The sequence below is a fragment of the Salvelinus alpinus genome, chromosome 15 (genome assembly GCF_045679555.1).
Source record: "Salvelinus alpinus chromosome 15, SLU_Salpinus.1, whole genome shotgun sequence".
NCBI classification, from domain to species: Eukaryota; Metazoa; Chordata; class Actinopteri; order Salmoniformes; family Salmonidae; genus Salvelinus; species Salvelinus alpinus.
In genome coordinates, this window is record NC_092100.1 from 29,834,025 (window position 1) to 29,861,398 (window position 27,374).

At 40.4% G+C, this 27,374-nt stretch overlaps 3 protein-coding genes and 1 long non-coding RNA gene across 9 annotated transcripts in view; 2 read left to right on the plus strand and 2 right to left on the minus strand.

The window, feature by feature from the left end:
• The window catches only part of ranbp10 (RAN binding protein 10), a 28,959-nt gene extending 21,090 nt beyond the window's left edge, over positions 1–7,869 (minus strand). The window contains exon 1 of one of the 2 annotated variants that reach the window (XM_071343269.1): positions 7,502–7,869. In XM_071343269.1, coding sequence (XP_071199370.1) covers positions 7,502–7,700 — 199 coding nt within the window. In that variant the 5' untranslated portion in view covers positions 7,701–7,869. The remainder of the gene's footprint in view (positions 1–7,501) is intronic. The other variant, XM_071343270.1, reaches the window with a different exon arrangement.
• Positions 7,870–9,133: 1,264 nt separating this feature from the next.
• Positions 9,134–16,938, plus strand: tsnaxip1 (translin-associated factor X interacting protein 1). 3 transcript variants are annotated; one of them, XM_071343268.1, is made up of 16 exons: positions 9,134–9,481; positions 9,653–9,743; positions 9,863–9,969; positions 10,052–10,178; positions 10,330–10,423; positions 10,592–10,791; positions 10,918–11,053; positions 11,161–11,327; positions 11,419–11,578; positions 11,743–11,861; positions 11,942–12,070; positions 12,160–12,318; positions 12,413–12,522; positions 12,616–12,739; positions 16,278–16,378; positions 16,598–16,938. In XM_071343268.1, the coding sequence occupies exons 1-16, from the start codon at positions 9,432–9,434 to the stop codon at positions 16,806–16,808; spliced, it is 2,085 nt and encodes a 694-aa protein (XP_071199369.1). In that variant the 5' UTR covers positions 9,134–9,431; the 3' UTR covers positions 16,809–16,938. The 3 variants fall into 3 exon arrangements, with proteins under 3 accessions (XP_071199369.1, XP_071199367.1, XP_071199368.1); XM_071343266.1 differs by having other exon boundaries at positions 9,138–9,481; positions 11,158–11,327; XM_071343267.1 differs by having other exon boundaries at positions 9,139–9,481; positions 10,595–10,791; positions 11,158–11,327.
• On the minus strand, positions 10,544–11,294 carry LOC139539892 (uncharacterized). The gene is made up of 3 exons (XR_011668033.1): positions 11,131–11,294; positions 10,805–10,953; positions 10,544–10,683 (listed from the first exon to the last, which is right to left on the minus strand). It is a non-coding gene; the product is annotated as an uncharacterized lncRNA (long non-coding RNA).
• Positions 16,939–17,082: 144 nt separating the features above from the next.
• Positions 17,083–27,287, plus strand: LOC139539890 (nuclear transport factor 2-like). Of its 3 annotated transcripts, XM_071343273.1 has the most exons (6): positions 17,598–17,892; positions 18,880–19,044; positions 19,592–19,700; positions 20,750–20,821; positions 20,949–21,047; positions 25,670–27,287. In XM_071343273.1, exons 3-6 carry the CDS (start codon positions 19,602–19,604, stop codon positions 25,781–25,783), a joined length of 384 nt encoding a protein of 127 aa, XP_071199374.1. In that variant the 5' UTR covers positions 17,598–17,892; positions 18,880–19,044; positions 19,592–19,601; the 3' UTR covers positions 25,784–27,287. The 3 variants fall into 3 exon arrangements, with proteins under 3 accessions (XP_071199373.1, XP_071199374.1, XP_071199375.1); XM_071343272.1 differs by lacking the exons at positions 17,598–17,892; positions 18,880–19,044 and adding an exon at positions 17,083–17,428; XM_071343274.1 differs by lacking the exon at positions 18,880–19,044.
• Positions 27,288–27,374: the final 87 nt, after the last annotated feature.

Below are 27,374 nucleotides of genomic sequence, written 5' to 3' on the forward strand. Positions count from 1 at the left end.
GATCCTGAGATATAGCCTCTCACACGTTTCCAGCTCCACCATGTATTCAACAGAACATAGGCCTTGGCCTAACCATGGCCAAAAAGGAAACTGGCACACTGGTCAAAATAGCATCAAAATCACCAGGGTAAAGAAAAGTAACAGAAACTGACAACTCAGCAGAGGAAAAAAAAAATAAACATAAAATGCCTATCCAATATTGAAAAGTACTTCAAAAAACACAGTGGCTTCTGGGGGGAGGGCAATTCCACGGTGACAGAATTACGCTTGGACTTTTTACTTAACAATGTATGCCAAACAAACATGTAGTTCAATAACCAAAATTATTTTTTTGTTTTCCTCAAGGTGTCATGTCATAGCTGACACCCCATTCTTTCTGCAGACATCTTTATCATCGTAATTCGGAGCCTATATTTACGTTTTTTGAAAATGTGGTCTCATAAAAAAAACTGAGGGAGATTTCCCCGTAATTCTGTTACGAAACTTTGCATCTGCACAGTTCTTCCAATAAATGTGTTTTTTGTGACATGTTCTGTGTAAATGGTAGTCCTTAGGCATAGAATTCGATGGTTTGTTAAACTTCAAAATCAAATGGTGAAGTGAATTTACATCCGGTAACGAAATTACGGAAATGGAATTACAACATACGTCCCGGAGCAGTACTATACAGAAATGCATTATTATAGATATGAATATCATTATCTTCATAGTGATGTATCCTGAATAGGTACACAAAAGGTATAAATATGCAATATCCTTTTTTCACATATGTGCGTATTATTCTACACACTGGTTATTATGTCATGAGCTTGCACCCAAACAAGAACAAATCTGGTTAGTCCGGACCAGACCAAATCTGAAACATATCATAGATGACTATTTTTCACAAGTTTGGACATCACAGTAGAGCACAGTACAGTAGATATAGTATGTACAGTATAATAAAGTAAATTATACTGTACTCTAGTGTGCTCTACTATACTGAACTCTACTTTTCATTACTTAACTGTACTGTTCAATTGTACTGTCCAAATTTGTGGGAAAAAAACAATTCACCCAAAGCTAAATATAAGTGTTGATATTAATTAGCAGGGGTCTTTACTGTAGCAGTATTGTGTTTGGATTTTAAGACTGTTTCTGGTAGATGTTGTCTAAGACCCCTTTTCCATCTGTTAGACCACAAATCAAAGCCTTTGCTTATTCCTAATTTTTAGGATGGAAAATTATAAAAACAAATATATATATATATATATACATACATAAACTTATTTTACAACAACTCCACAAATTTCTTGTTAACAAACTATAGTTTTGGCAAGTCGGTTACGACATCTACTTTGTGCATGACACAAGTAATTTTTACAACAATTGTTTACAGACAGATTATTTCACTTATAATTCACTGTATCACAATTAGAGTGGGTGAGAAGTTTACATACGCTAACTTGACTGTGCCTTTAAACAGCTTGGAAAATTCCAGAAAATGATGTCATGGCTTTAGGGGGACCTTGCGTGCGCTGCAGGATTTTAATCCATGACGGCGTAGTGTGTTACTAATGGTTTTCTTTGAGACTGTGGTCCCAGCTCTCTTCAGGTCATTGACCAGGTCCTGCCGTGTAGTTCTGGGCTGATCCCTCACCTTCCTCATGATCATTGATGCCCCACAAGGTGAGATCTTGTATGGAGCCCCAGACCGAGGGTGACTGACCGTCATCTTGAGCTTCTTCCATTTTCTAATAATTGCGCCAACAGTTGTTGTCTTCTCACCAAGCTACTTGCCTATTGTCCTGTAGCCCATCCCAGCCTTGTGCAGGTCTACAATTTTATCCCTGTTGTCCTTACACAGCTCTCTGGTCTTGGCCATTGTGGAGAGGCTGGAGTCTGTTTGAGTGTGTGGACAGGTGTCTTTTATACAGGTAACAAGGTCAAACAGGTGCAGTTAATACAGGTAATGAGTGGAGAACAGGAGGGCTTCTTAAAGAAAAACTAACAGGTCTGTGAGAGCCGGAATTCTTACTGGTTGGTAGGTGATCAAATACTTACGTCATGCAATAAAATGCAAATGAATTACTTAAAAATCATACAATGTGATTTTCTGGATTTTTGTTTTATATTCCGTCTCTCACAGTTGAAGTGTACATATGATAAAAATTACAGACCTCTACATGCTTTGTAAGTAGGAAAACCTGCAAAATCGTCAGTGTATCAAATACTTGTTCTCTCCACTGTATATATACACACACACACACACACACACACACACACACACACACACCTTAATCTCTCAAAAATATAAGGAAAAAATTATTTGACAGGCTCCAACTTCACATTGGCGCTCATGGGTCCTTTTAGATATGCGGGAGTAACAAGCCTTTAACTTTAGATGTCTTGAGAAACAACATAATTTCCCCACATCTGACTGTACTGTAGTCCCACAATCCCTTTACACGACCACCCATGTAAAAAAGCCTAAATAACAAAACACACAGCTTTTTTGAGCCACTATCAACTAATGGGATTATACCAGTCACGAATTATCATGAAATCCTTATTACCTTCAAGACCAGACAAAAACAGACCAAAGCAGTGTACCTAGGCCTAAATCCAGCACCCCCACCACAGCCACCTAATGTGTGTCCAATCGCTTTAAGAGAACTGCACAAGTAGGCTACTCTTTCTGTAGATTCAAGAGGTAGGCCTATGTTAATACCGGGGCCTTACACTGACCTTACAATTGTCTCTCAATGAGGTGTGATTTTGTTTCCTTTATATTCAAATGTAAAATAGGGGGTGCTTATATTTGTTCTGTTTTACTGCATGTACAAGTCGGTAACCTGTATGAGTGAGAGGTGTGAAATGGAAATGCTAATTCTTTGCATATCCCAACATCCCCCGGAGACATCCTCGGAGAGTGGGGTCATGGCCAAGGATCAGCCATTATTGACGACAACCCTGGAGCAATTAGGGTTAAGTGCCTTGCTCAAGGGCAGATCGACAGAGTTTTGCCCTTGTCGGCTCAGGGATTCAAACTAGCAACCTTTCAGTTACTGGCCCAACGTGCTAACGGCTAGGCTAACTGCCGGTGTTAAAACAGAGACTGCGGACCTATAATAACTCAATCTGATGATTCATAGCACTGTTGTGGGATTAGATTTGACAGTTGACTAAACATGTAGAATGATGTTAGACACTTTCTATGATTACACAACAAGCATTATCCCAGCTAACAATTCTAGGGAGAGAGAACGTTTTTGTAATGTTAACCGTAATGTTTGAGTGTACAGTTCTGAGGATTGGGAGAATATTCCATCAACGTCGCAAACATACAATGGACATAGTTGCCATGTTCTTAGAATATATACAATATTAATGTTCTAGACACATTTCATGGGAACGTTGCAAGAACATTTCTGTGCATCAGTTGTCAGTACTTTGCCTGATGGTCCCAAAGAAACGTTCTCCCTCCCAAAAACATTGTTCATCATTACACATCACACCTTGTTACTGTTGCCATGCCCATTAAGGCCCTGATTGGTGAACCCCTGATCTATTCACAGCTCCTTTTGTCTGTTGACAAGGTCAGGGATACTCTCACACACAGCGCTTTTAACATAGTGTTTTCAACATACATGATTACATTATGCATGTTCATTTACACAGCAATAATAATTGAACATGTCTACAACTGACATTTGAACTCAACCTCTTGGTTCATGGAATTCAGATGTTCCTGTTATGCCACCATGTCAGTGTCAGTTAATTTGACCAGTCTCTCATCACTGATTTGATTTACTTATTTCTACAATTTCATGGCTTTCTGTATAGTTGTCTAATGTTGGTGGGGCATGTTAACCTGCTTTTAATGATACTCCTGAATCACTATAATCAATAAAAGTTTTTCTTGAATGTACTTTTAACAGAGCTGAGATTTACATTAAAGTGCATTAACTATATTGCTTACACCTATCAAGTCATTTCAGATCGACACAAGTGCCTAGGGAGGAGGGTTTAGGGTTTCTTCTGGACAAGGCTTAACTATACTTGCCCAATAAATACATGACCTAGAGATATCCGTTATTGGGACAGTGGTTAGGATGTTCGTCATTAGTGCTGGTGGCCTGGGTTCGAGACTTTATTTGTGCCTCTGCGTTAGTGTTATAAAAGACAATATGTTCAGCATTGTATGCATTGATCAGACATTTATTGGATATTTTACAATCGACCATTATTGCCGAAATACTGATCAACATGAACACTCATTATAAATAAAGGTGAGAAATAAATGGTGAGATATCATTTGACATTAAAAAAAAAAAGAGGAATTGAGCCATAAGCCTAATATAGGCACCTACAGTCTGCAGGACATTGATATGTAAAATTCGTAACACTACACTCCCATCCTAAAGCTTGAAAAAAAACAATACAAAGTAACAAAATGTGATATTATTTCACGTAAAAGTTAATTACTTAGGCTTTAAGAAATACAACCAACTACAGAGATTGATGGGGGAGGGGAGCGGGACCCATGTATCCCGCTTCAATCAAGCAGGCTTCAGTCACCCCCAAGATTGAAGCTGGAGACAAATCCAGCTATGGCCACCTCCTTGTCAGGCCTTTCACACGGGGCAGACAGGGGTCCCGGGATGGACAGCTTACACAGCTTCCCCACATACGGCGCTGGATCAAGGGTGACCTCGTTGAAGAGGAGATCCAGGAGCCTGTCTACGTAGCCTGTAATGTTTTTGAAAAGGGAAATGTTTAATTTCCTTTTATTTACTGTTCTGAGTTGATGCTATCAATTCATTGATGTAGTGATCTACTCATTCTAGTTTTTGAAGTACTCAATTTGAAATATGCAATATTTGGTTATGAACTGTTTTGTGAAACTTTTCAATGTTTGTATTTGGAATTTTTATGTGCCTGAAATGCTCAATTGATGTAGATTGAAATGAATAACTATGACTTACAGTATGTTGGGTCTGTCTTCACAGCATATCCCCCCTTCTTTGCTGATTTTGTATCACAGCATTCCTGCTGTGGTGGTTGCCTGGGAAGCTGTGCAGACAGAGTAAAATGTCTATCCTTCCAGCTTGATGATAGTGGAAAGACAAAAGGAGATGGAAAGTTAAATAATCCCCCCCCAAAAAAATCATGATTAGCTCCAATGACACAAGCTACATCAACTGTAAGAAAATAACCCACACAACTGAATGGTAAAATATGATTTTCAGGAGTAAATTACAAATAATATATACACCACAACTCCTTTTGTGAACAACATTCCCTCGTGCCAGCTGTGTGCTGGCAGTTCTCTGACTTAATGTAGGGGGCATGGAGATGGAAGAACAAAAACCATATAGTGATTATCAGGTGTTACAGAAAATATATTGTTCACAAGTCAAAGAAGACACAGTTGCATTATCTAACGCTAGCCCCGCGATCCCCCAAAATGTTGGCTACCGTGTGAGACTTATTAAACTCTGATACTTACATTATGGTCAGCGCTTGCAAGATCCACTGTCAATGATGGTACAGCATCCGTCTTCAGGATTAGCATCCTGGGAAGACCCATCGAATGTTCTCCTCAATTGATAAAGCAACTTTACTCGAAATGTGCACTGCACACACATGACCGTAATTTCCGTGCAGCCTGTCCACCCGAAATGAAAAGGTAAATTTTACACTATGGCATCCAGTCACAACAAACACAGTGTGCTTTTGCCGGCATGATGTAAGTAGCTTGCTAGCTAACAGTCACACTACAGATTAAAGGTGACCAGAATCTTTGGTAGTATGTTCTGCTTGAGCTAGTTTACAGTTTTGTAAAAAAAGTTAAAGTAATGCGTAGGCGCACATGTGATGAAGGTTAAGGCGATACATACTTAAAATTGGTGTATAACATTTCTGGCTTTATGTGACGTTGGTAGAAGCCCGATGAAAATCCTTGGTAATGCCTGCCTCCTGAATTCAAGTATTTGACATGGGGGGAGGGGACCAGTAACTTTATGATCAAACTTTATTAATGTACCAGCTACAGTAATTTTTAATACTTGGGCCACCCTACTTTGAACTGGTTTCATCCAAATATCAAATTTAATGAAAACCCTGATTACCACTATTCGGGACCTTTAATATTTTATGTTCTAAGAACATGGCGCCACGTTCCGTGCATGTTTGGGAGTTGATGGAATATGCTCCTAACCCACAGAACTGGACACATGAATGTTCTTGCAACGTTCCCATGAAACGTGTATAGAACATTAATGTACTGAGTTCTGAGAACATGGTAACCACGTTCTGTGAAAATTATATTTCACATTAAGGGAATGGTCTCTTGGAAACATTCCTTGTTAGCTGGGAGTAGCATGACGACGTCTAGCTTGATGGATAGCTGTCAAGTCCTACTTTTGATTTTGTGCAGAATACTTAAATAACTATCTGACCCAATTGTATGTGTTACATCCCTCCCTTAGGCTATGGTCTGCATCCCAACAAGTTGTTTATGGTCAAATATGTCAAACTACCCGCATAAATACCATCTGATCTATGTGCAGATATTTTACGTACAACAAATGCGTCAAGGCCTCCTCCCTTGCAGCAAAGTGTAGCTGTTGGCTGAGTTTGAAATGGCAGACGCTGTTGTTGTTCTTTTGTGCATAAAGGACTCAATGGAATCCTTATAGTGTAATGGTCACCAACTGGTTCCAGAATGAATAATGATTCAGAATTATATTCCAACAGAACGTTTCCATGAACTAGCAAGCCAACAAAATGCAATATTTCCCTGTTCTGGACTGTCTGGTGCTCATTTGATCACAAAATACAAGCAAATTGTTAACGACTAGTCGTGGGTTATGGCAACTGTGTGAAGGAGAATTGTTTTTATATTAGCTAACGCCAGGGTTAAGTATTAGCTAGCCAGTACATTTACATTGTTAGCTAGCTACTTATTTATAACGTTACAACTAACTAGTTAATGTTTACAAGCTAATATTTAGCTACTGTATAGGGCCAACAACGATGGCGTGCAATTAGCATTATCTTGCATAACGTTAGTTAGCTAGCTGTCATTAGCTAGTTAGCGAGCTAACATTAGCTCGCTTACTAGCCAAGTTTGCTAGCGAGCTAACTGTGCGTCGCTTGTTATTACTTACAGTACATTGTGGTATTGCTAGCTAGGTAAACATTTCGATTATCGTGATCAAATAGAGGTAACCAAGTTATGGTAAAGCAAAAATAAAACTAACGTTAAACAAAGAGACCGTGGAGTTGAACGTTAGTGAAATAAATGGATATGCTTCAATACTGTTATGGTTAGCGAGTTCACTGTCAACCATTTGAGCATTCCGCTCTCCTCTGAAACAAAGCAAAGAGAGGTAGAGGCAGCTCAAACTAGATCGGGGAGATTGCATACAGACTCGACGCAAACCCTCCGGAGTGTCTTACGTAAATGACACACATCTAGGTACGAAATGTTATATTAGTTGTCACATCTGTATACCTTTGTAATGTACCCGCAGATTGTTCTGCGAGAGTCCGATGTAGCTGTATTTATCCTTGGGGCTCCAAGATCGGGGTAAGGAGGTCTCTTCCTCATTCACGGCCGGGTAGAGCCGCTTCAATCGCTCATTTAGCTCGTGCTCTTGGTAATTAAAAGCAGGATCCCTCAACAGCATGCTCCCCGCTCCAAGCTCTGCCATTTTCGGCTAGAGATGTTTTATTTTTGCTTGTTTTCTACTCTACTATATCAATCCGCTGACACAGGGAGAGAGAAACACTGAGATAGACAGAGATGATAGCAATGGTGTGATATCCACGGATAACCAAAGCTCTCTACAGTAGCACTGACAGTGGAGTGTGGGTACTGTAGTTGAATACAGGACTATCCACTAGCAAGATTTTCAGAATCGACTACAGAACCCCCGCTCTCCCCTCTTTGGTCTATTTTTTCCGCTTGAGTCCGTGAAAAGGAAGCTAGGAAATGTAGTTTGAGTGGTTGTATGCGGTCAAGACATGTTGAGCTCCCCAGTCTTATCATTGCAGATAATGAGGCATTTTTTTTCATTGAAATTCCTCATTAATATTTACATACTGGCATACATTCAGTACGTTTTTGTGTCTCTAATGGGTCTTAAACCTTATAATCCAGATTTTTAAACGCAATGTTTGTGGATAATGTTTGCCAGGATGTCAGACAGCTGCATTATTTAAATTCGAAATCATTTAGATGATTCTGAAACTGGCAGTGGTGGAAAAGTACCCAATTGTCATACTTGAGTAAAAGTAAAGATACGTTCATAGAAAATGACTCAAGTAAATTGAAAGTCACTCAATAAAATAATACATGAGTAAAAGTCTAAACATATTTGGTTTAAAATATACTTCAATTTCCTAATATTAAGCAAACCAGACGGCACCATTCATTTTTTATTTATGATAACTAAGGCCACACTCTAACACTCACGTGTGTTTAGTGAGTCCGCCAGATCAGAAACAGTAGGGATGACCAGGGATGTTCTCTTGATTATTGTGTGAATTGGACCATTTACTGTCCTGCTATGCATTCAAAAATGTAGCAATTACTTTTGAGTGTCAGTGAAAATGTATTGAGTAAAAAGTACATTATTTTGTAATGTAGTGAAGTAAAAGTTGTACAAAATATAAATAGTAAAGTAAACAACATACTTGAGTAAAAGTAAAGATACCTAAGTCATTTTCTAGGAAGGTAAAAGTCACCCAGTAAAATAATACTTATAAATTAGTATAACTTATTTCAAATTCCTTATATTAAGCAAACCAGACGGCACCATTTTCTATTTTGTTTTAAAGGCAGGGACACTCCAACAAATGAAGCAGTGAGTCCGCACGGATGACCAGGGATGTTCTCTGGATACGTGAGTGAATTGGACAATTTTCCTGTCCTGCTAAGCATTCAAAATGTAACAAGTACTTTTGGGTGTCAGGGAAAATGTATGGAAGAAAAAGTACATTCATTTTCTTTAGGAATGTAGTGAAGTAAAAGTAAACGTTGTCAAAAATATAAATAGTAAAGTACAGATACCCCAAAAAACTAGTTAAGTAGTACTTACAAGTATTTGAACTTAAGTACTTTACACCACTACATTATTAAGTCGCAGTTATAAAAATCTTTGATTAAGTCCTGAGCCAAGTCAAAGTTTTTTACGCCTTCTCTCTGGAAAGGTTCTCCAGGGATGCTAAAGTATCTGGCGCGCGATGGTCTGCTATTTGGGGTTCTTCCTGGGTCCTTCATTTCCATGGCAACATTGTGGAAACATAACAATTCGGTTGTGAGCCTGAAGCGTTGGCCTGAAGTGAAGCAAATAGCTAGCTAACCTAATTGAAGAGGGATTAAATAGTAATGTATTTGGTAACTAGCTAGCTCGCTTGTTTGCAGCATGTAAACATAACAGATGTCGACACAGAAATATATTAGATTACCACCTTTATCATCGTTTGAACGGCAAGTGGCCTTGTCCAATTTACAGTGTAGGCTAACGTTAACTGTTAACTTAGCTAGCTCACTCAGATAACGTTACTCTATGATAGTAACGTTACTAAGCGAATCATATAATAATAATAATGATACAAATAATAATTTCTAGTTAGCTGCTTGTTTCCATCTCACTTTCAGACTGTCGTCTGAGTGTCAACATAACGCTGAAAAAAGAACTGGGCGACAAGTGGCAATTGGCGGTCCTGGCTCATGTAGAGCATCAACCAGAGTAAGATAAGCAGTTAGCTAGCTAGGTTGGATCATTTGGGACTTAGTGATATGCACAAAGTACACTATTCGTTCCTCGAGCAAGCTTTTTTAAAAACGTTTTATCTCACTCCCTGTCAGGTTGGCTGTACTTCAGGTTACCTGTCAACCTGGCCTGCCCATGTCACCTCTCAAGTTATTCAGCAGGGGAGGAGATATACTTCAGGTGGAGAGATCAGGAACCATGGGTATTTAGCAAATTATATATACTGTCATATGATATAGGGTTAAAGTTGTGGAAGGATTTACTGAGATGGTAATATGCTACAGATGCGGTGATGAGTTTGGTGGCCCTGTGGGGAAGCCACGATTCCTGGAGCAGCTTGAAAGCTACCTAAAGAAGGAGCTGCAGGCTCTTGACCCACAACAACCAAAAGTCCAGGAGCGCAAACTACAGGTCCCATCCATCTGCCATATAATATACACGTTATCCATGTAATTTAGGCTTTGTTACAGTGTATTTACCTTACTACAAATAAGGAGTATAGTGAATAGATTCATTTTCACTTGGTTGTCAAGTCACAAAATCTGCCCTCTGTCATACGCAGGCATACCGGGAGGTCTTTGGCTGTTTCATTGAGGACTTCAAAACGTACAAGCCGCTTCTGTGTGCCATAAAAAATGAATATGAAATCACATTAGGTGTGTGGCATTGTAGCATGGAATGTTTGATTGTGGCATATAGGCCTATATTGTTATGGTGAATGTGAGTTTGGACAGAAAAACAAGGATGAATGGAAGTATCAGAGGGACTTAAAGATGTCATGCTTATAGGATGTTGGATTTTATTGTCTATGATGTTCTTTTCAGCAGCATACCTACGGGACCAGATCCGGGAGCTGGAGCCTCTCCGTGCTCGTCTGGTTGTGGTGTCAGAGCAGTGTGAAAAGAGGATACTGGGCCTGCGAGAGGAGGAGAGGGTAGAGATTAGAGCTCTGAAGCAAGAGCGCCAACACCGTCAAAAGGTTATTGAAAACATGAGAGAGACACAAAGTGCCCTGCAGACCCAGGTACAGTGCTTACCCACTAGGTTCAGTCTCAATCACACCAGTGCTGCTCTGAAAACACCAAATTCAGGTTATTCTGCCTAGGCTGCCTGAACTCTCCTTCATCGCTCTTTCGCTTGTTCTTCTCAGGTGTGTTGTCTGCAGGCAGACCTGGCCGCTCAGTATCTAATGTACAGAGAAGAATGTGATGCTCGCAAGCTGCTCATCGCCAACATCAGCAGCATGAGCTATGGACCAGATGAGGAACCCGAGGAAGAGCAGGAAGGTAGTGAAAAAATGTGTAACAATAAAATAATTATTGGTTAACTGTCTTGATGTAAGCGAAGTGTGGAGTGTTGTTACCTCTGAAAACCTGTTCCTTTCCATCAGAAGTGGAAATCGAGGACCCAGTGAAGGAGAAATTGGCTCTGAAGGTGTGTCGAGAGGACCTGACTAAAGCCCAGGTGGAGTTAAATCGCTTGCATGCTGAGTATGGAGACGTAGTTCCCCGCCGTGACTGGGAGACGCTGGACCATACCCACAAAGAGAACTTGCTTAAGGTACAGTTCAGTGAAATGTTTGATTCAACAACAGCAGTCTCACTTCATCAGACCTGAATGAGTGTGTAATCTCTCTTTGCATCTATTCCAGCTGGAGACCCTGCAGAAAGACTTTGATCAGATGAAGGCTGAATATAACACACTGCTTGAGGTGCACAAGCAAGTCACAACACAGAGGGACAGCCTCCAGGGAGAACTGGAGGGCTTCAAAGAGGCCTCTACCCCCAGGCCAGAATGGGAGCAGTGTGCAGGTATCACATAGAAAAACTGCTGTAGGTTATGTTTTTTCCCCCCTTCCCATTTGTGGTATGGTATTGTTGGTAGTAATGCTTGAAGTGTTTAGCGTTCTGCTTTGTGACTGAATCAATATAAACATTTTAGATCAGAACATTTACACAGCACTGTGTGATTCCAGGCGTACTGGGAGGTAGTGAGCGTTGGGCAGATCTCTCCCAGGGCCAGTCCAGCCAGCGGCGTTTGGAGATCCTGCTGGCAGAACTGGGAGGAAAGAACTCAGAGTTTTTCACTGGACTGGTAAACCTCCCTCCCTGCACATCAACACATTTACAAAAAGAATGGCATGGTCAAAAGGTCTTCACCCTGTGTCCACTCAGGGTACTTCTGATGATGTGCCCATATACCTGCGCTATGAGGGGCAGTTAAAGAACCATAGGCTAAAGAAGAATGCGGTTGTGACAATCCTCAAGGAGGTTTGGAAGGAGAAGGTCATGGAGGATGGAAGGGTAAACTGATACCTTTCTTTTTTCAAATAATGAGTTAATATTTCACACACTGTTTGACTGATATTTCTTCTAATTGTATTTCTCTTAAGAGAAATGAAAGCAGCAATCTTCCCGAGTTTCTGCGGCAACATCTGGAGAGCCAATATGGGGAAAAGGCTGGAGAGTGGGCTTATAGCTTAGTAGAGGGCATTCGTCAACACCAAAAGGATGACTCTGTCAGCCTCTTCAATGACATTCTCACAGGAAAGGTGTGTGATCTTGCAAATGTGTTATACAGCGCTCTTATGAGTGTGAGAAAGGATGGTGTGCATGATTTGATGATTATAAATGTATTATTAACAGGTGGATGAGAGTGTGTACCATGGTCAGACACATCTACTGTCTAACCTGCTGAAAGTGTTGATCCACAGTGACAGTACAGAGAGTGGGATGCTCAGTGTTCAGGATTTCAGGTAATGCAGATAATCAAATTACAGTACAGATTAAAGTCAAACATTACGATTATGACAGTGAGTGGGCTATATAAAATGGCCTCTGTTTTGCAGAGATGACTTGCAAATGGCCTTCCCTCTGAAAAGAGCGCAAGACATCGATGAGCTAGTGACCACAGCTCAGGCCGAGCTAGACAACAACGGTGGGAGCCTCCCATACCAAAGACTGTATACAGAGGTAACTTTTTGGGTCTCAGTCCAAAATTTCACACCTCAGTCCACATAATTTCACAATCCTGTTTTGATAAAGGAATACCAGCCATAGTCAATAGGCAGACCATGGTCTGGAAATTTGAGGGACTGGACCTTCTCAAAAAGTATTTAAGTACCCTTGATGTATACAATAGAAAAAATTTCTGCTGTTTATAAAATAGTAATATACTACCACACTGAAACACAACCTTCACAAGACAATATAGATGGAAAATATTCAGACCCCTTGACTTTTTCACATTGATACGTTACAGCTTTATTCTAAAATTGATTAAAATGTAATTTCACTCAATCTACACACAATACCTCATAATGACAAAGCGAAAACAGGTTTAGAAATGTTTGCAAATGTATTAAAAATAAAAACAGAAATAGCTTATGTACATAATTATTCAGACCCTTTGTTATGAGACACGAAATTGAGCTCAGGTGCATCCTGTTTCCATTGATTATCCTTGATGTTTCTACAACTTGATTGGAGTCCACCTGTGGTAAATTCAATTGATTGGACATGATTTGGAAAGGCACACACCTGTTGACAGTGCATGTCAGAGCAAAAACCAAGCCATGAGGTTGATGGAACTGTCCGTTGAGCTCCGAAACAGGATTGTGTCGAGGCACAGATCTGGGGAAGGATACCAAAAAATGTCTGCAGCATTAAAGGTCCCCAAGAACATAGTGGCCTCCATCATTCTTAAATGAAAGAAGTTTGGAACCACCAAGACTAACTAGAGTTGGCCGGCAGGCCAAACTGAGCAATCGGGGGAGAAGGGCCTTGGTCAAGGAGGTGACCAAGAACCGATGGTCACTCTGACAGAGCTCCAGAGTTCCTCTGTGGAGATGGGAGAATCTTCCAGAATGACAACCATCTCTGCAGCGCCACACCAATCACGCATTTATGGTAGAGTGGCTAGACGGAAGCCACTCCTCAGTAAAAGGCACATGACAGCCCACTTGGAGTTTGCCAAAAGGCACCTAAAGGACTCTCAGACCATGAGAAACAAGATTATCTGGTCTGATGAAACTAAGACTGAACTCTTTGGCCTGAATGCCAAGCGTCACGTCTGGAGGAAACCTAGCACCATCCCTACGGTGAAGCATGGTGGTGGCAGCATCATGCTGTGGGGATGTTTTTCAGTGGCAGGGTCTGGGAGACTGGTCAGGATCGATGGAAAGATGAACGGAGCAAAGTACAGAGAGATCATTGATCAAATCAAAATCACATTTTATTGGTCACATACACATGGTTAGCAGATGTTATTGCGAGTGTAGCGAAATGCTTGTACTTCTAGTTCTGACAGTGCAACAATAGAAAGAAATCCAACAATTCCACAACAACTACCTAATACACACAATTTAAGTAAAGGAATAAGAATATATACATATAAATAAATGGATAAGCAATGACTGAGCGGCATAGGCAAGATTATTATAATAAAATACAGTATATACATATGAGATGAGTAATGCAAGATATGTAAACATTATTAAAGTGACGAGTGATCCATTTATTAAAGTGGCCAATGATTTCAAGTCTGTATGTAGGCAGCAGCCTCACTGTGTTAGTGATGGCTGTTTAACAGTCTCTCGCTCTCAGCTTTGATGCACCTGTACTGACTTCGCCTTCTGGATGGTAGCGGGGTGAACAGGCAGTGGGGCCTCCCAAGTGGCGCAGTGGTCTAAGGCACCGCTATGCAGTGCTAGCTGTGCCACTAGAGATCCTGGTTCGAGTCCAGGCTCTGTCGCAGCCAGCCGCAACCGGGAGACCCATGGGGCTGCACACAATTGGCCCAGCGTCGTCCGGGTTAGGGGAGGGTTTGGTCGGCAGGGATGTTCTTGTCCCATCGCGCACTAACGACTCCTGTGGCGGGCCGGGCGCAATGCACGCTGACACGGTCGCCAGGTGCACAGTGCGGCTTGGCTGGGTTGTGTTTCAGAGGATGATGAGGAGGCTCTCGACCTTTGCCTCTCCTGAGTCCGTACGGGAGTTGCAGTGATGAGACAAAACTGTAACTACACGAAATTGGTACGCTTTATTCTAAAATTGATAATTTATTTTTTCACTCAACACAATACACAACACACAACACAAAGCGAAAACAGGTTTAGAAATGTTTGCAAATGTATTAGAAAAATAAAAAAGGGGTAAAAAAAATGTTTTAAATAAGAACTGGCAGTGGCCTTGCTGTGACGTCGGGTGCTGGAGGACAGGTAGTTTTCCCCGGGTGATGTGTTGTGCAGACCGCACCATACTCTGGAGAGCCCTGCGGTTATGGGCAGTGCAGTTGCCGTTACCAGGTGGTGATGCAGCCTGACAGGATCCTCTCAATTGTGCATTTGTAAAAGTTTGAGAGTTTTAGTTGACATGCTAAATTTTTGTACACCCTGCCACATACGTCTCGTGTCTGAGACGTTGAATTGCGACTCCACTTTGTCGCTATACTGACATTCCACTTGTTTGATTCCCTTGCGGAGGGAATAACTACACTGTTTATATTCAGCCATATTCCCTGTCATCTTTCCATGGTTAAATGGTTCTCACTTTCAGTTTTGCACGAATCGGTAGGTTTTAATAGTCACAGTGCGTACAACATCTCCTATGCACTTCCTTATAAACTCACTGAATCAGCGTATAAATTGATATTATTCTCTGAGGCTACTCGGAACATGTCCCAGTCCGCGTGATCAAAACAATCTTGAAGCGTGGATTCCAATTGGTCAGACCAGCGTTGAATAGTCCTTGTCACGGGTGCATCCTGTTTGAGGAACAAAATGAATTTGTGGTCAGATTTTCCAAAGGGAGGGCGGGGGAGGGCCTTGTATGCATCGCGGAAGTTAGAGTAGCAGTGATCCAGAGTTTTGCCAGCACGAGTGCTACAATCAATATGTTGATAGCATTTAGGTAGCCTTGCTCTCAAATTTGCTTTGTTAAAATCCCCAGCTACAATAAATGCAGCCTCAGGTTATATGGTTTACAGCCTTATTCTAAAATGGATTAGAACAAGGCTGTAAACCTGCTCCAGTGCACTCAGAACCTCAGACTGGGGCAAAGGTGCATCTTCCAACAGGACAACGACCCTAAGCACACAGCCAAGACAACGCAGGAGTGGCTTTGGGCCAGAGCCTGGACTTGAACCCGATCTAACATCTCTAGAGAGACCTCAAAATAGCTGTGCAGCGACACTCCCCATCCAACCTGACAGATCTTGAGAGGATCTGCAGAGAAAAATGGGAGAAACTCCCCAAATACAGGTGTGCCAAGCTTGTAGCGTCATACCCAAGAAGACTCGAGGCTGTAATCGCTGCCTAAGGTTCTACAACAAAGTAGAGTAATGTGTCTGAATACTTTATAAAATGTGAAAATTCTATTTAATCAATTTTATAATAAGGCTGTAACATAACAAAATGTTGAACAAATAAAGTGGTCTGAATACTTTCCTAATGCACTGTAGGCTACCATTACTGTCTACTGTGGTAAAGACATGGTGTTATGTCCTATGCAGGATGGGAAACACAAAGACTTCCTGAATCTGGTGAAGAAGCAGGCCTCCACAGAGAGGCATATGTATATCAGCCAACTGAGGACTCAGCTGGGAGGCAAAGGGTAAGCAAAGCGTATACCCCATGTAGGGCGGCAGGTAGCCTAGCGGGTAAAGGCTAGGTGAAAAATCTGCATTAGTCGCTTTGGATAAGAGCGTCTGCTAAATGACGTAAATGTATACAGATCTCAATTTGCACAAGTAGAACACTTGTTTCATCGTTGTTTGAAAAGTGTAAACCGTTTTGAAAGGATCACCAGGGGCATTGTGTTTTTTATTCACAGAGAGGTGACTGTGGCCGATCTAAGGGCTGCCTTTAAGAACATTGACCCCTCTCTGGACGCTACCACACTAGACTGGGTCCTAACTATGGCATTCCAGATACACCAGGAGGAGCTAGAACAGCACACAACACAAATGGACACAGAGCTGGCCCTGCAGCACCTCCTGGCAGTAGATGTGACCAGGGCTGGGCCTGCACCACAACAGGACTGAATCGCTCTAAGCACTTTTAGAAAGTGGTAGCCGTCAGGCGTCTAACTGTTTCTTTGCTATCCTTGTGGCCTGCAAACTCATGATATTTCCAAAGGAACCAGGTTGAACATTAAACAAACACTTAAACGAACTGTTACTGAAATGATCTGTAAGTCAAATCTGTTTCACACAGTAATTTATTATCAGTTTCAGAAATTAAATATTTACGTAACAACATTAGCATCCCAAAGTTGAGCTGTCACATACTTCTCTGGTGTTCTAGTAGCCAGGCTAGCAAATTGTTCACCGGAGCAGTGTGTGGCTACTCAATTCAAACGTCTGTTTATAGTAGTATACAGTGCCATTAGAACTGTGCCATCTTGTGGATGTCCGCATGTAAAACCATGGCCATTCTACCCATCCTCATAATTTCCACAACAAATGTAGTTTACCTCCATTAGAGTTGGCTGATTTAAAAGGTACCATATTTTTGTATGTTGAGAGTTTCGTGTGGGTGGAAAAACCTACCAGCTGTATAGATTGAAGAACTTCATTTCCCACGTAGCATTAGACAGATGAGCATGCGCCTAAACTGGTGTAATCGCCATAACTGGAAGCCGGGGCACGGTTTTGGGTTCGCGGTAAGTTGCTTTTCTAAAAAATGTAATTCTATATTAAATAAAAACATTTGTTGTCTTCTAGCGACAAACGTATCCTATTATGTTTGAGAATGGATTCGTTTATATACCTTTTGACAGGCGGTGGCTCGCTAAAAGTGATAGCTAGGACACGCCTATGTTCTGGCTGGGCCCGGTCGAAAGAAGCTTCAGTATGTTGAGGAACGGTTAGGGTATTTTTAGCAGCCGAGAGTGCGAAAGAACGTGCCATACCACTTGTATATCTAGAATTCACTTTAGATTTTAATGTTCTAGCCCTTTGATTGCATTTTATTAGCTAAGCAATACGGGACATCGAGTTAAACAGATAACCAACCAACGTTTGATCTTTGAAATTAGCCTTGCCTATGCTAGCTAGCTCAGCCAAAGTCAAAGAAAGAGTCCAACATTGCCCATGTCATGGCATGCTCACGGCGTGAGCGGACTGTGTAAGTAGCTAGCATTCAGCTGACGAACACATGAAACGTTAGCTAACGTTATAGTAGCTAACTACTGTATCTTGTATAACTTGATTGAGTTAGCTAACTAGTAGCGATCTTCTCTTTGAAATCTCAAACGACACGATTGGATACAACGTGTTGCAATTATAGTCCAAGGGATGATTTGTAAACTAGTATTTCCTAGGTTCGTGTGAATAATTGAGGTAGCTAGCTATGCAAGCTTCGTATAAAGTTAATGTGCGTTGGGGAGGCACGTGAGACGCCGTGACGCGGTCACTGACAGTGCACTGATCAAAACAAGACTAATTTAGCTAGCATTGTCAGAATAGGTACCATAATTTGGGTGTAACTGTTGCTAAACTATGGCCCTTGGTGGTATTTGCTCAATTGTTCTAAAGTAGTGTGCGTAGTTTGCTTGCTCTGCCAATGAAGCATAACCTTGTCCTATCAGCTGTCTCTGTTTTCTGAAAAAAAAACAAAGAAGAATACTTTACAGCGCTCCTTTTTTTTACACAACGTTTAGTCAGTGCGTGTATTCCTGGTGCTGTTAATGTATTGTTGAACCACTGAATTAAAAAATGTATTTCCTATACAGAACAAAAATATAAATGCCATGTTTTATGAGCTGAAATAAAATATCCTTGACATTTTCCATATCCTGAAAAAGCTTACTTCTCTAAAATGTGCACAAATTAGTTTACATCCCTGTTAGTGAGCATTTCTCCTTTGCCAAGATAATACATCCACCTGGCAGGTGTGGCATATCAATAAGATGATCATTACACAGGTTCACCTTGTACTGGGGACAATAAGAACACTCTAAAATGTGCAGTTTTGTCACACAAGACAATGTCACAGATGTCTCAAATTGAGGAAGCGTGCAATTGGCATGCTGACTAGAATGTCCACCAGAGCTCTTGTCAGAGAATTTAATGTTCATTTCTCTACCATAAGCCGCCTCCAATGTAATTTTAGAGCAATTTTGCACAGCCATTGAAGAGTGGGACAACATTCCACAGGCCAAAATCAACCGCCTGATCAACTCTGTGAAGTAGATGTGTCGTGCTGCATGAGGAAAAATGGTGGTCACACCAAATACTGACTGGTTTTCTGATTCACGCCTCTACCTTTAAAAAAAAGGTATCTGTGACCAACAGGTGCATATCTGTATTCCCAGTCATGTGAAATCCATAGATGAAACTATTTACATTGACAACCCCCTCTTTATTTTTACACTGCTGCTACTCGCTGTTTATTATCTATGCATAGTCACTTTACAAATTACCTTGACTAACCTGTACCCCCGCACATTGACTCGGTACCGGTACCCCCTGTATATAGCCTCATTATTGTTATGTAAATATCTTGTTACTTTTTGATTGTATTAAAAAATATATATTAGTAAATATGTTCTCAACTCTATTTCTTGAGCTGCATTGTTGGTTAAGGGCTTGTAAGTAAGCATTTCATGGTAAGGTCTTCACCTGTTGTATTCAGCGCATGTGACATACAATTTGATTTGATATGGAACAATTGGGTGTGGACTCTTTCTTTTGCCCCTAAGTACAAACCCCACAAGCTCTACCTGGTCTTTCTTGCCCAGATTTCTTGAGTTTAGTCTATGTCATCCACACCACTAGGACTGTACACTCATAAGATTGTCTCTTCCAATTGAACTTGTTTCCAGGTGATTCAGAATGGGGGAAAAGCCGATTTGGGAACAGATAGGATCCAGTTTTGTGCAACATTACTACCAGCTTTTTGACACGGACAGGACCCAGCTTGGAGCAATATATGTGAGTCTGTACCAATGAATATTAATCATAGTTCTGCTTTCCTGTGTCCTGTTCTCACCACTGCAGTCTTCACCCCCTTGCATTTATTCCACCATCACTTTCAACAGTAACCACCTCTGCATCTGTTATAACTCATTTAGTAATGATTTTCAATAATGAATTGGATATTTGTTCATGTTCAGTTGTTTTTTTCAAATAGAAAAGTAGTGCATCATACAATATCTCCAGACCTGTGAGCAAATGCTCCCTGATAATTCCATTCCAAACACTATCCAAGGGAAAGATTGTTGAATCAATTCATGTTCTGTAGTCTTGCCCTATTTCAATGTTACTGTTCAAACCTTTACTTGGTTTATGTGTTTCAGAGACTGATCCTAGACCTAGATCAAATAAGTTTTGACAAGCATTCATCTGAGGAACGTTTTGGGCCAAAGAAGTATCAAGTTAGACTGTGGGACAGGCAAATATGCATACTACTTTGACACTTACAAGCTAAAGCATAATATATTTCAATAAGAGGTACAATAGACAGCATATAGTTACTTATTTTAAGCTGTTCAAATAATTGTAATGTCCATTTATCAATCATGAGAACAAGCAAGTTGTTGATTGTTCCCTTTTCTTTACATTCAGCTTAGTTAGCATTCTTGAGTCAATGTGTTGTTTTTGAGCCCCCTATTGGTAGCACAATTTATATTTTTAGATGGGAGGAGAACTGCACAAGCTATGACCCATTTACACTATTATACAAATCTATTACTGAAAGGCTTCTGGTAACTCTATTTTGCCCTTAAACAATAATTCCATTTTTATCAAAGAATAAGGTAAGAGCAGCAGAGCCCGTTCTTCTATTCTTCTTCCACATGGTACATGACTAAATAGTTGCATATTCCCTCACTCTCTCATACCCTAACTTGAGTACGCGTAGAAAAGTTAGTCATGAATAAAACAGATTGGGAGTCGGGACATACCTCACATCCTTCCACCCTATACCACCAATGTGCCTTCTCCCACTGACAAACTCAAACCTCTGCTTTTCCTTTTTACAGATCGATGCATCATGCCTTACATGGGAGGGACAGCAATTCCAGGGAAAAGTAGCGATTGTCGAGAAACTTTCCGTGAGTGACATTTTAAAATATACCTGAGCATGACAGAATGGAATGTCTCAATAGTATGTCAGGGGCGCATCTTGGTGGAATGTGCTTGTCTCAGATACATCTCATGTTTATTATTTCTTCTTTTCAGACTCTCCCCTTCTTAAAAATAGCTCACAGTATAACAGCACAAGACCACCAGCCCACACCTGACAGCTGTATAATGAGTATGGTAGTAGGACAATTAAAAGTAAGTAATTGTCATTCTAATACTGTAAAAATGTACACTACCGTTCTAAAGTTTGGGGTCACTTTTTGAAAGAAAAGCACATTTTTTCCATGAAAGTAACTGACTATTGTAGCTGGAAACGGCACATTTTTTATGGAATATCTACATAGGCGTACAGAGGCCCATTATCAGCAACCATCAATCCTGTGTTCCAATGGCATGTTGTGTTAGCTAATCCAAGTTGATCATTTTAAAAGGCTAATTGATCATTAGAAAACCCTTGCCTAGAAGGCCAGCATCTCGGAGTCGCCTCTTCACTGTTGATGTTGAGACTGGTATTTTGCGTGTACTATTTAATGAAGCTGCCAGTTGAGGACTTGTGTGGCGTCTGTTTCTCAAACTAGACACTCTAATGTACTTGTCCTTCTGCTCAGTTGTGCACTGGGGCCTCCCACTCTTTCTATTCTGGTTAGAGCCAGTTTGCGCTTTTCTGTGAAGGGAGTATTACACAGCGTTGTACGAAGCTTCAGTTTCTTGGCAATTTCTCGCATGGAATCGCCTTCATTTCTCAGAACAAGAAAAGACTGACGAGTTTCAGAAGAAAGGTCTTTGTTTCTGGCCATTTTGAGCCTGTAATTGAACCCATAAATGCTGATGCTCTAGATACTCAACTAGTCTAAAGAAGGCTTCTTTAATCAGCTTTCAGCTGTGCTAACATAATTGCAAAAGGGTTTTCTAATGATCAATTAGCCTTTTAAAATGATAAACTTGGATTAGCTAACACAATGTGCCACTGGAACACAGGAGTGATGGTTGCTGATAATGGGTCTCTGTACTACAGGTCGACCGATTATGATTTTTCAACGCCGATACTGATTTTTGGAGGACCAAAAAAAGCCGATGCCGATTTAAATATATATATATATATATTTGTAATAATGACAATTACAACAATACTGAATGAACACTTATTTTTACTTAATATAATACATCAATAAAATCAATTTAGCCTCAAATAAATAATGAAACATGTTCAATTTGGTTTAAATAATGCAAAAACAAAGTGTTGGAGAAGAAAGTAAAGTGAAATTTGTGCCATGTAAAAAAGCTAACGTTTAAGTTCCTTGCTCAGAACATGAGAACATATGAAAGCTGGTGGTTCCTTTTAACATGAGTCTTCAATATTCCCGGGTAAGAAGTTTTAGGTTGTAGTTTTTATAGGAATTATAGGACTATTTCCCTCTATACGATTTGTATTTCATATACCTTTGACTATTGGATGTTCTTATAGGCACTTTAGTATTGCCAGTGTAACAGTATAGCTTCCATCCCTCTCCTCGCCGCTACCTGGGCTCGAACCAGGAACACATCGACAACAGCCACCCTCGAAGCAGCGTTACCCATGCAGAGCAAGGGGAACAACTACTCCAAGTCTCAGAGCGAGTGACGTTTGAAACGCTATTAGCGCGCACCCCCATTTCACATCGGTTACACCAGCCTAATCTCGGGAGTTGATAGGCTTGAAGTCATAAACAGCGCAATGCTTGAAGCAAAGAGCTGCTAGCAAAACGCACGAAAGTGCTGTTTGAATGAATGCTTACGAGCCTGCTGGTGCATACCATCGCTCAGACTGCTCTATCAAATCATAGACTTAATTATAACATAATAACACACAGAAATACGAGCCGTAGGTCATTAATATGGTCGAATCCGGAAACTATCATCTCGAAAACAACATGTATTCTTTCAGTGAAATACGGAACCGTTCCGTATTTTATCTAATGGGTGGCATCCATAAGTCTAAATATTCCTGTTACATTGCACAACCTTCAATGTTATGTCATAATTACGTAAAATTCTGGCAAATTAGTTCGCAATGAGCCAGGCGGCCCAAACTGTTGCATATACCCTGACTACGTGCAATGAACGCAAGAGAAGTGACACAATTTCACCTGGTTAATATTGCCTGCTAACCTGGAAACCTTTTAGCTAAATATGCAGGTTTAAAAATATATACTTCTGTGTATTGATTTTAAGAAAGGCATTGATGTTTATGGTTAGGTACAGTCGTGCAACGATTGTGCTTTTTTCGCAAATGCGCTTTTGTTAACTCATCCCTTACTTTGGCGAAGTTGGCTGTCTTTGTTAGGAAGAAATAATTTGCAATGAGCTAGGCGGCCCAAACTGCTGCATATACCCTGACTCTTTTGCAAGAGAAGTGACACCATTTTTCCTAGTTAAAAGAAATTAATGTTAGCAGGCAATATTAACTAAATATGCAGGTTTAAAAAATATATACTTTTGTATTGATTTTAAGAAAGGCATTGATGTTTATGGTTAGGTACACGTTGGAGCAACGACGGTCCTTTTTCGCGAATGCGCACCGCATCGATTATATGCAACGCAGGACACGCTAGATAAACTAGTAATATCATCAACCATGTGTAGTTATAACTAGTGATTATGATTGATTGATTGTTTTTTTATAAGATAACTTTAATGCTAGCTAGCAACTTACCTTGGTTTCTTAGTGCATTCGCGTAACAGGCAGGCTCCTCGTGAGGCAGGTGGTTAGAGCGTTGGACTCGTTAACCGTAAGGTTGAAAGATTGAATCCCTGAGCTGACAAGGTAAAAATCTGTCGTTCTGCCCCATAACAAGGCAGTTAACCCACCGTTCCTAGGCCGTCATTGAAAATAAGAATGTGTTCTTAACTGACTTGCCTAGTTAAATAAAGGTGGAAAAAAAATATGAATCGCCGTCCAAAAATACAGATTTCCGGTTGTTATGAAAACTTGAAATCGGCCCTAATTAATCGGTCGACCTCTACTCTGTACGCCTATGTAGATATTACATTAAAAATCAGCCGTTTTCAGCTACAATAGTCATTTACAACATTAACAATATTTATGTTATTTTAATGGACCAAAAAAAGTAGCTTTTCTTTAAAAAACAAGGAAATATCTAAGTGACCCCAAACCTTTGAACAGTACTGTATATTGCCAGTTTCTTAAACTAACAACTGAATAGCTTACAGGCAAGAAATCCCCACCTGCTTTGAAAATTACTGTATTTGTTTAAATCGTTTTAAATGAAGAGTCAGTTCTGTCTGTTGGATCAAACTGTGTGTTGTACCTAGCTGTGCTTTTTAACATCTGTTTTCAGCTTCACAGTTTCAAGCCCTTTGTTCACCAAGTTGATATAACTAGCTATGCTTTTATTAATCTGCCGAAGCAAATAGACAGAATAAGCCATGGACCAAGCCTTCCTATGTTAGTAAAAACAAGGGTATGTGTGTGAGGTAGGTAAGTCGTTTGCACATTAGAAGTCAGGGCTATTGTATTTTGTCTGTCTCGCAGGCAGATGACCAGGTCCTGGGCTTCCAGCACACGTTGTTGCTGGAAGATTATAGGAAAATTATAGGAAAAATTATAAAAATTATAGGAATGCCTGGGTTTGCACCAACAAATTCTTCAGGCTTGCCCTGCACAACCTTTGTCCTATCTGTGGTTTTATGACCCATCTTCTCCCTACTTACTGTCAGTAAGGGTCGGTGTTCTGAGTGACCATGGGTCAGTTGGGCTTTTACTAATCTTACGCCATAGAGGGATCCTTCCAAACTAGAGTTTGGTAATTAGAGACCACAGTGCGTTCAGGGCGCTACATTTATCTAATCACCAATTTTTCCCACTCTGCTTAAAGTCATGCTCCGGTACCTTGGTCGACTAGTCTTTTTTTTTTTTTACCACCCTCTTTGGGCTGGACGTGTCAATGTGTAGTTCATACGAGCAGAATTACTGTCTTTCTGCATTTGGCCACAAAATCCCAGGTTTGAAAGCGTCTGTTTTTTGGAAACTGTGCTGCGCCATTTTCCCTAGCAATTAAAGTTCCAGACGATGAGATTCAGCCCCTTGCCATTTTAGTGACAGCTAGCCAGAATTACAAACAGGAGAGCGAGAGAGAGCAATGACGTGGTGCACATATGTGATGTTGTACACAATTTTCAGGACCACTTTTGGCTCATGGGCGCTACTTTCAGAACTACTGGCTAAAAAGTATACAAAGTACTGGACAATCCCTTTTAAAAGAGAGGGGAAATGCACTATAAACTGCAACAAACAAGTGGTTTATTGAATTTGAACTGAGATTATAGTGAAGCCTGGCTTGTTTGACAAATTATTAACTAGTCTAAGCCACAGTAATGGCATTATATGAAAGCTCTGATCTTCACTGTGGATCTTGAACTTGCAATCTGCTTTTTAGAACATTCATGTGTCATTTGAAGACGCCAATGCCGTCATGATCACTGAGCAGTTACCATTGCAGAGTTGTGTAAGCCTAGTCTCCACTGACAACTAAAGAGATTACTTGCTTTTTGTCTGTATCTCCATTAGTGCCTGTTCACACCTGTGTGTGTGCTCTGTTTAGCTAGAAAAGCCTTGTGAGGAATTGGGGTTTGCCACAAGCCTATTGATTGAAAAAAAAAAATTCATGATAGAGTGGAATAACAGGAATGTGTGTTGTGTGCAGGCAGTTTGTTGCTTTGACCAAGACAGAATCAACTATTGTCAGAGATGCACCCAACTGTGGATTGGATTCACTGTCATAACTGTGACTTTACTAAGCTCTCTCTTTGTGTTACAGGCTGATGAGGACCCCATCATGGGATTTCATCAGAGTTTCATCCTGAAGAACATTAATGATGCCTGGGTATGCACCAATGACATGTTCCGGCTCGCGCTGCACAATTTCGGCTAAGGACACCAGAGGTGGGCAGAGTGGATATAAGGGAAGGCTGAGGATGGGGAAGGTCTTGCAGAGACACCTAAACGCCCAACCTTCTCTTTGTATCATCCATACCTGTTTGAGAAATTACACCGGATTCCAGATGTCAATCACAGAGACATGCAGGCACATAGGCTACATGCCTTCAACTGAAATGAGATCTGTTCCTTTGCTGAGAGTTCACAGATCCATCAGAGTCCCTTTCCCTACGCTGACCTGCATGATGCTGGGGAGCTTAAATATCTGAAGATGGCAGACAAGGAAGAAAATGTACCAATTTACCTTCACCATTTTAGTTTTATGTTCGGACTCAATGTCTTATATCCTCATGTTTTCTCATCGTACTCCCCTGTGTGTTATCAGCTTGCCTTATTGTATACAACTAAATCTCTTTTTAAAAGTTTAATTTAACATTCATTGTTATGTCAGGTTGCTCTAGCGATCCAAATAATCATAGAAAATATTATCAATAACATCCTTCCCTTAGACCAGCAAGCTTCCCATTTCCTCCTCATGCTCTCTGTGACAATGAATACAAAAGCCATGATACACAATAAACCGTTTACTTTTTCTTAATGTGAGCTCATTGTTCCTCTGCCTTTCTTACCCATTTCTCTCCCTCCACTTACCTTGTCACTCTTATTTTAATTGTGTTCTTAGCATTATATTGTAAACAATTTAGGTTCTAGTCAGTAGTTCTATAGCACATTGTTGTATATGATCTGCTATAGCATGTATTTTCTTGAGCAAGATTCAGCCTATATATATATATATATGGACATAGGGTTCCCTCAATTTTCCCCCAAAAATAATTGTCCTTTGGCCGGTACTGCAGAAATAGAAACCCATAATGAGTTGAAGTATGCTCTTGGAAATTGGGATCACTTTGTGCCATCAATGTACTGTAGCATTGACCTGACATTTTTGGAGAGGCTTTGCAAGTGTTCTTTTGCAAGACGAGGAACAGGCAAATGTCAAACTGCCTTATTCATAATTTTTTCTTTTTACAATGATATATCATGGCATCTCTTTTCCACATGGAACAGAATGTACGGACTGCACATTTTAATTCCATACATTGTTTTGGAAAATAAATAAACAGTTCTTGCCTGTTGTGTGACAAGGAAATCCCCAAGACTTTTCCTGCAGGAAAAGTAAAGTGGCGGTGGGGGCCACTTCTCTCATACGATCATATTTTTACAATTAAATTTGTCTAGCAATGGAGTTTATTTTTTTCTATTTAGATTTGATTTACAGTTTATAATTATCTATTGTTTGCTGTCAATCAATGACTGGCATAACTAATGCTTTTCCTCCCTCATCAGCCAGTGTGTTGGCTACTGGTTTTGTTTTCCCTGATGGTACACTGGTTCAATTAAGAAGATCAAAGGCATCTCTTCAAGGTCTGCTATCATTCACAGATGTACAAGGTATTCTATTCTTCTGGCAGACAGAAATAAAAGACGTATGAAAAGTATGACTTTTATTGTGTTTATTGGTTTTCAGCAGGGTTCAAGAAGGGCTTCCGCATATTTGAGATGGGCACAAAGCATTTTTCTTAGCT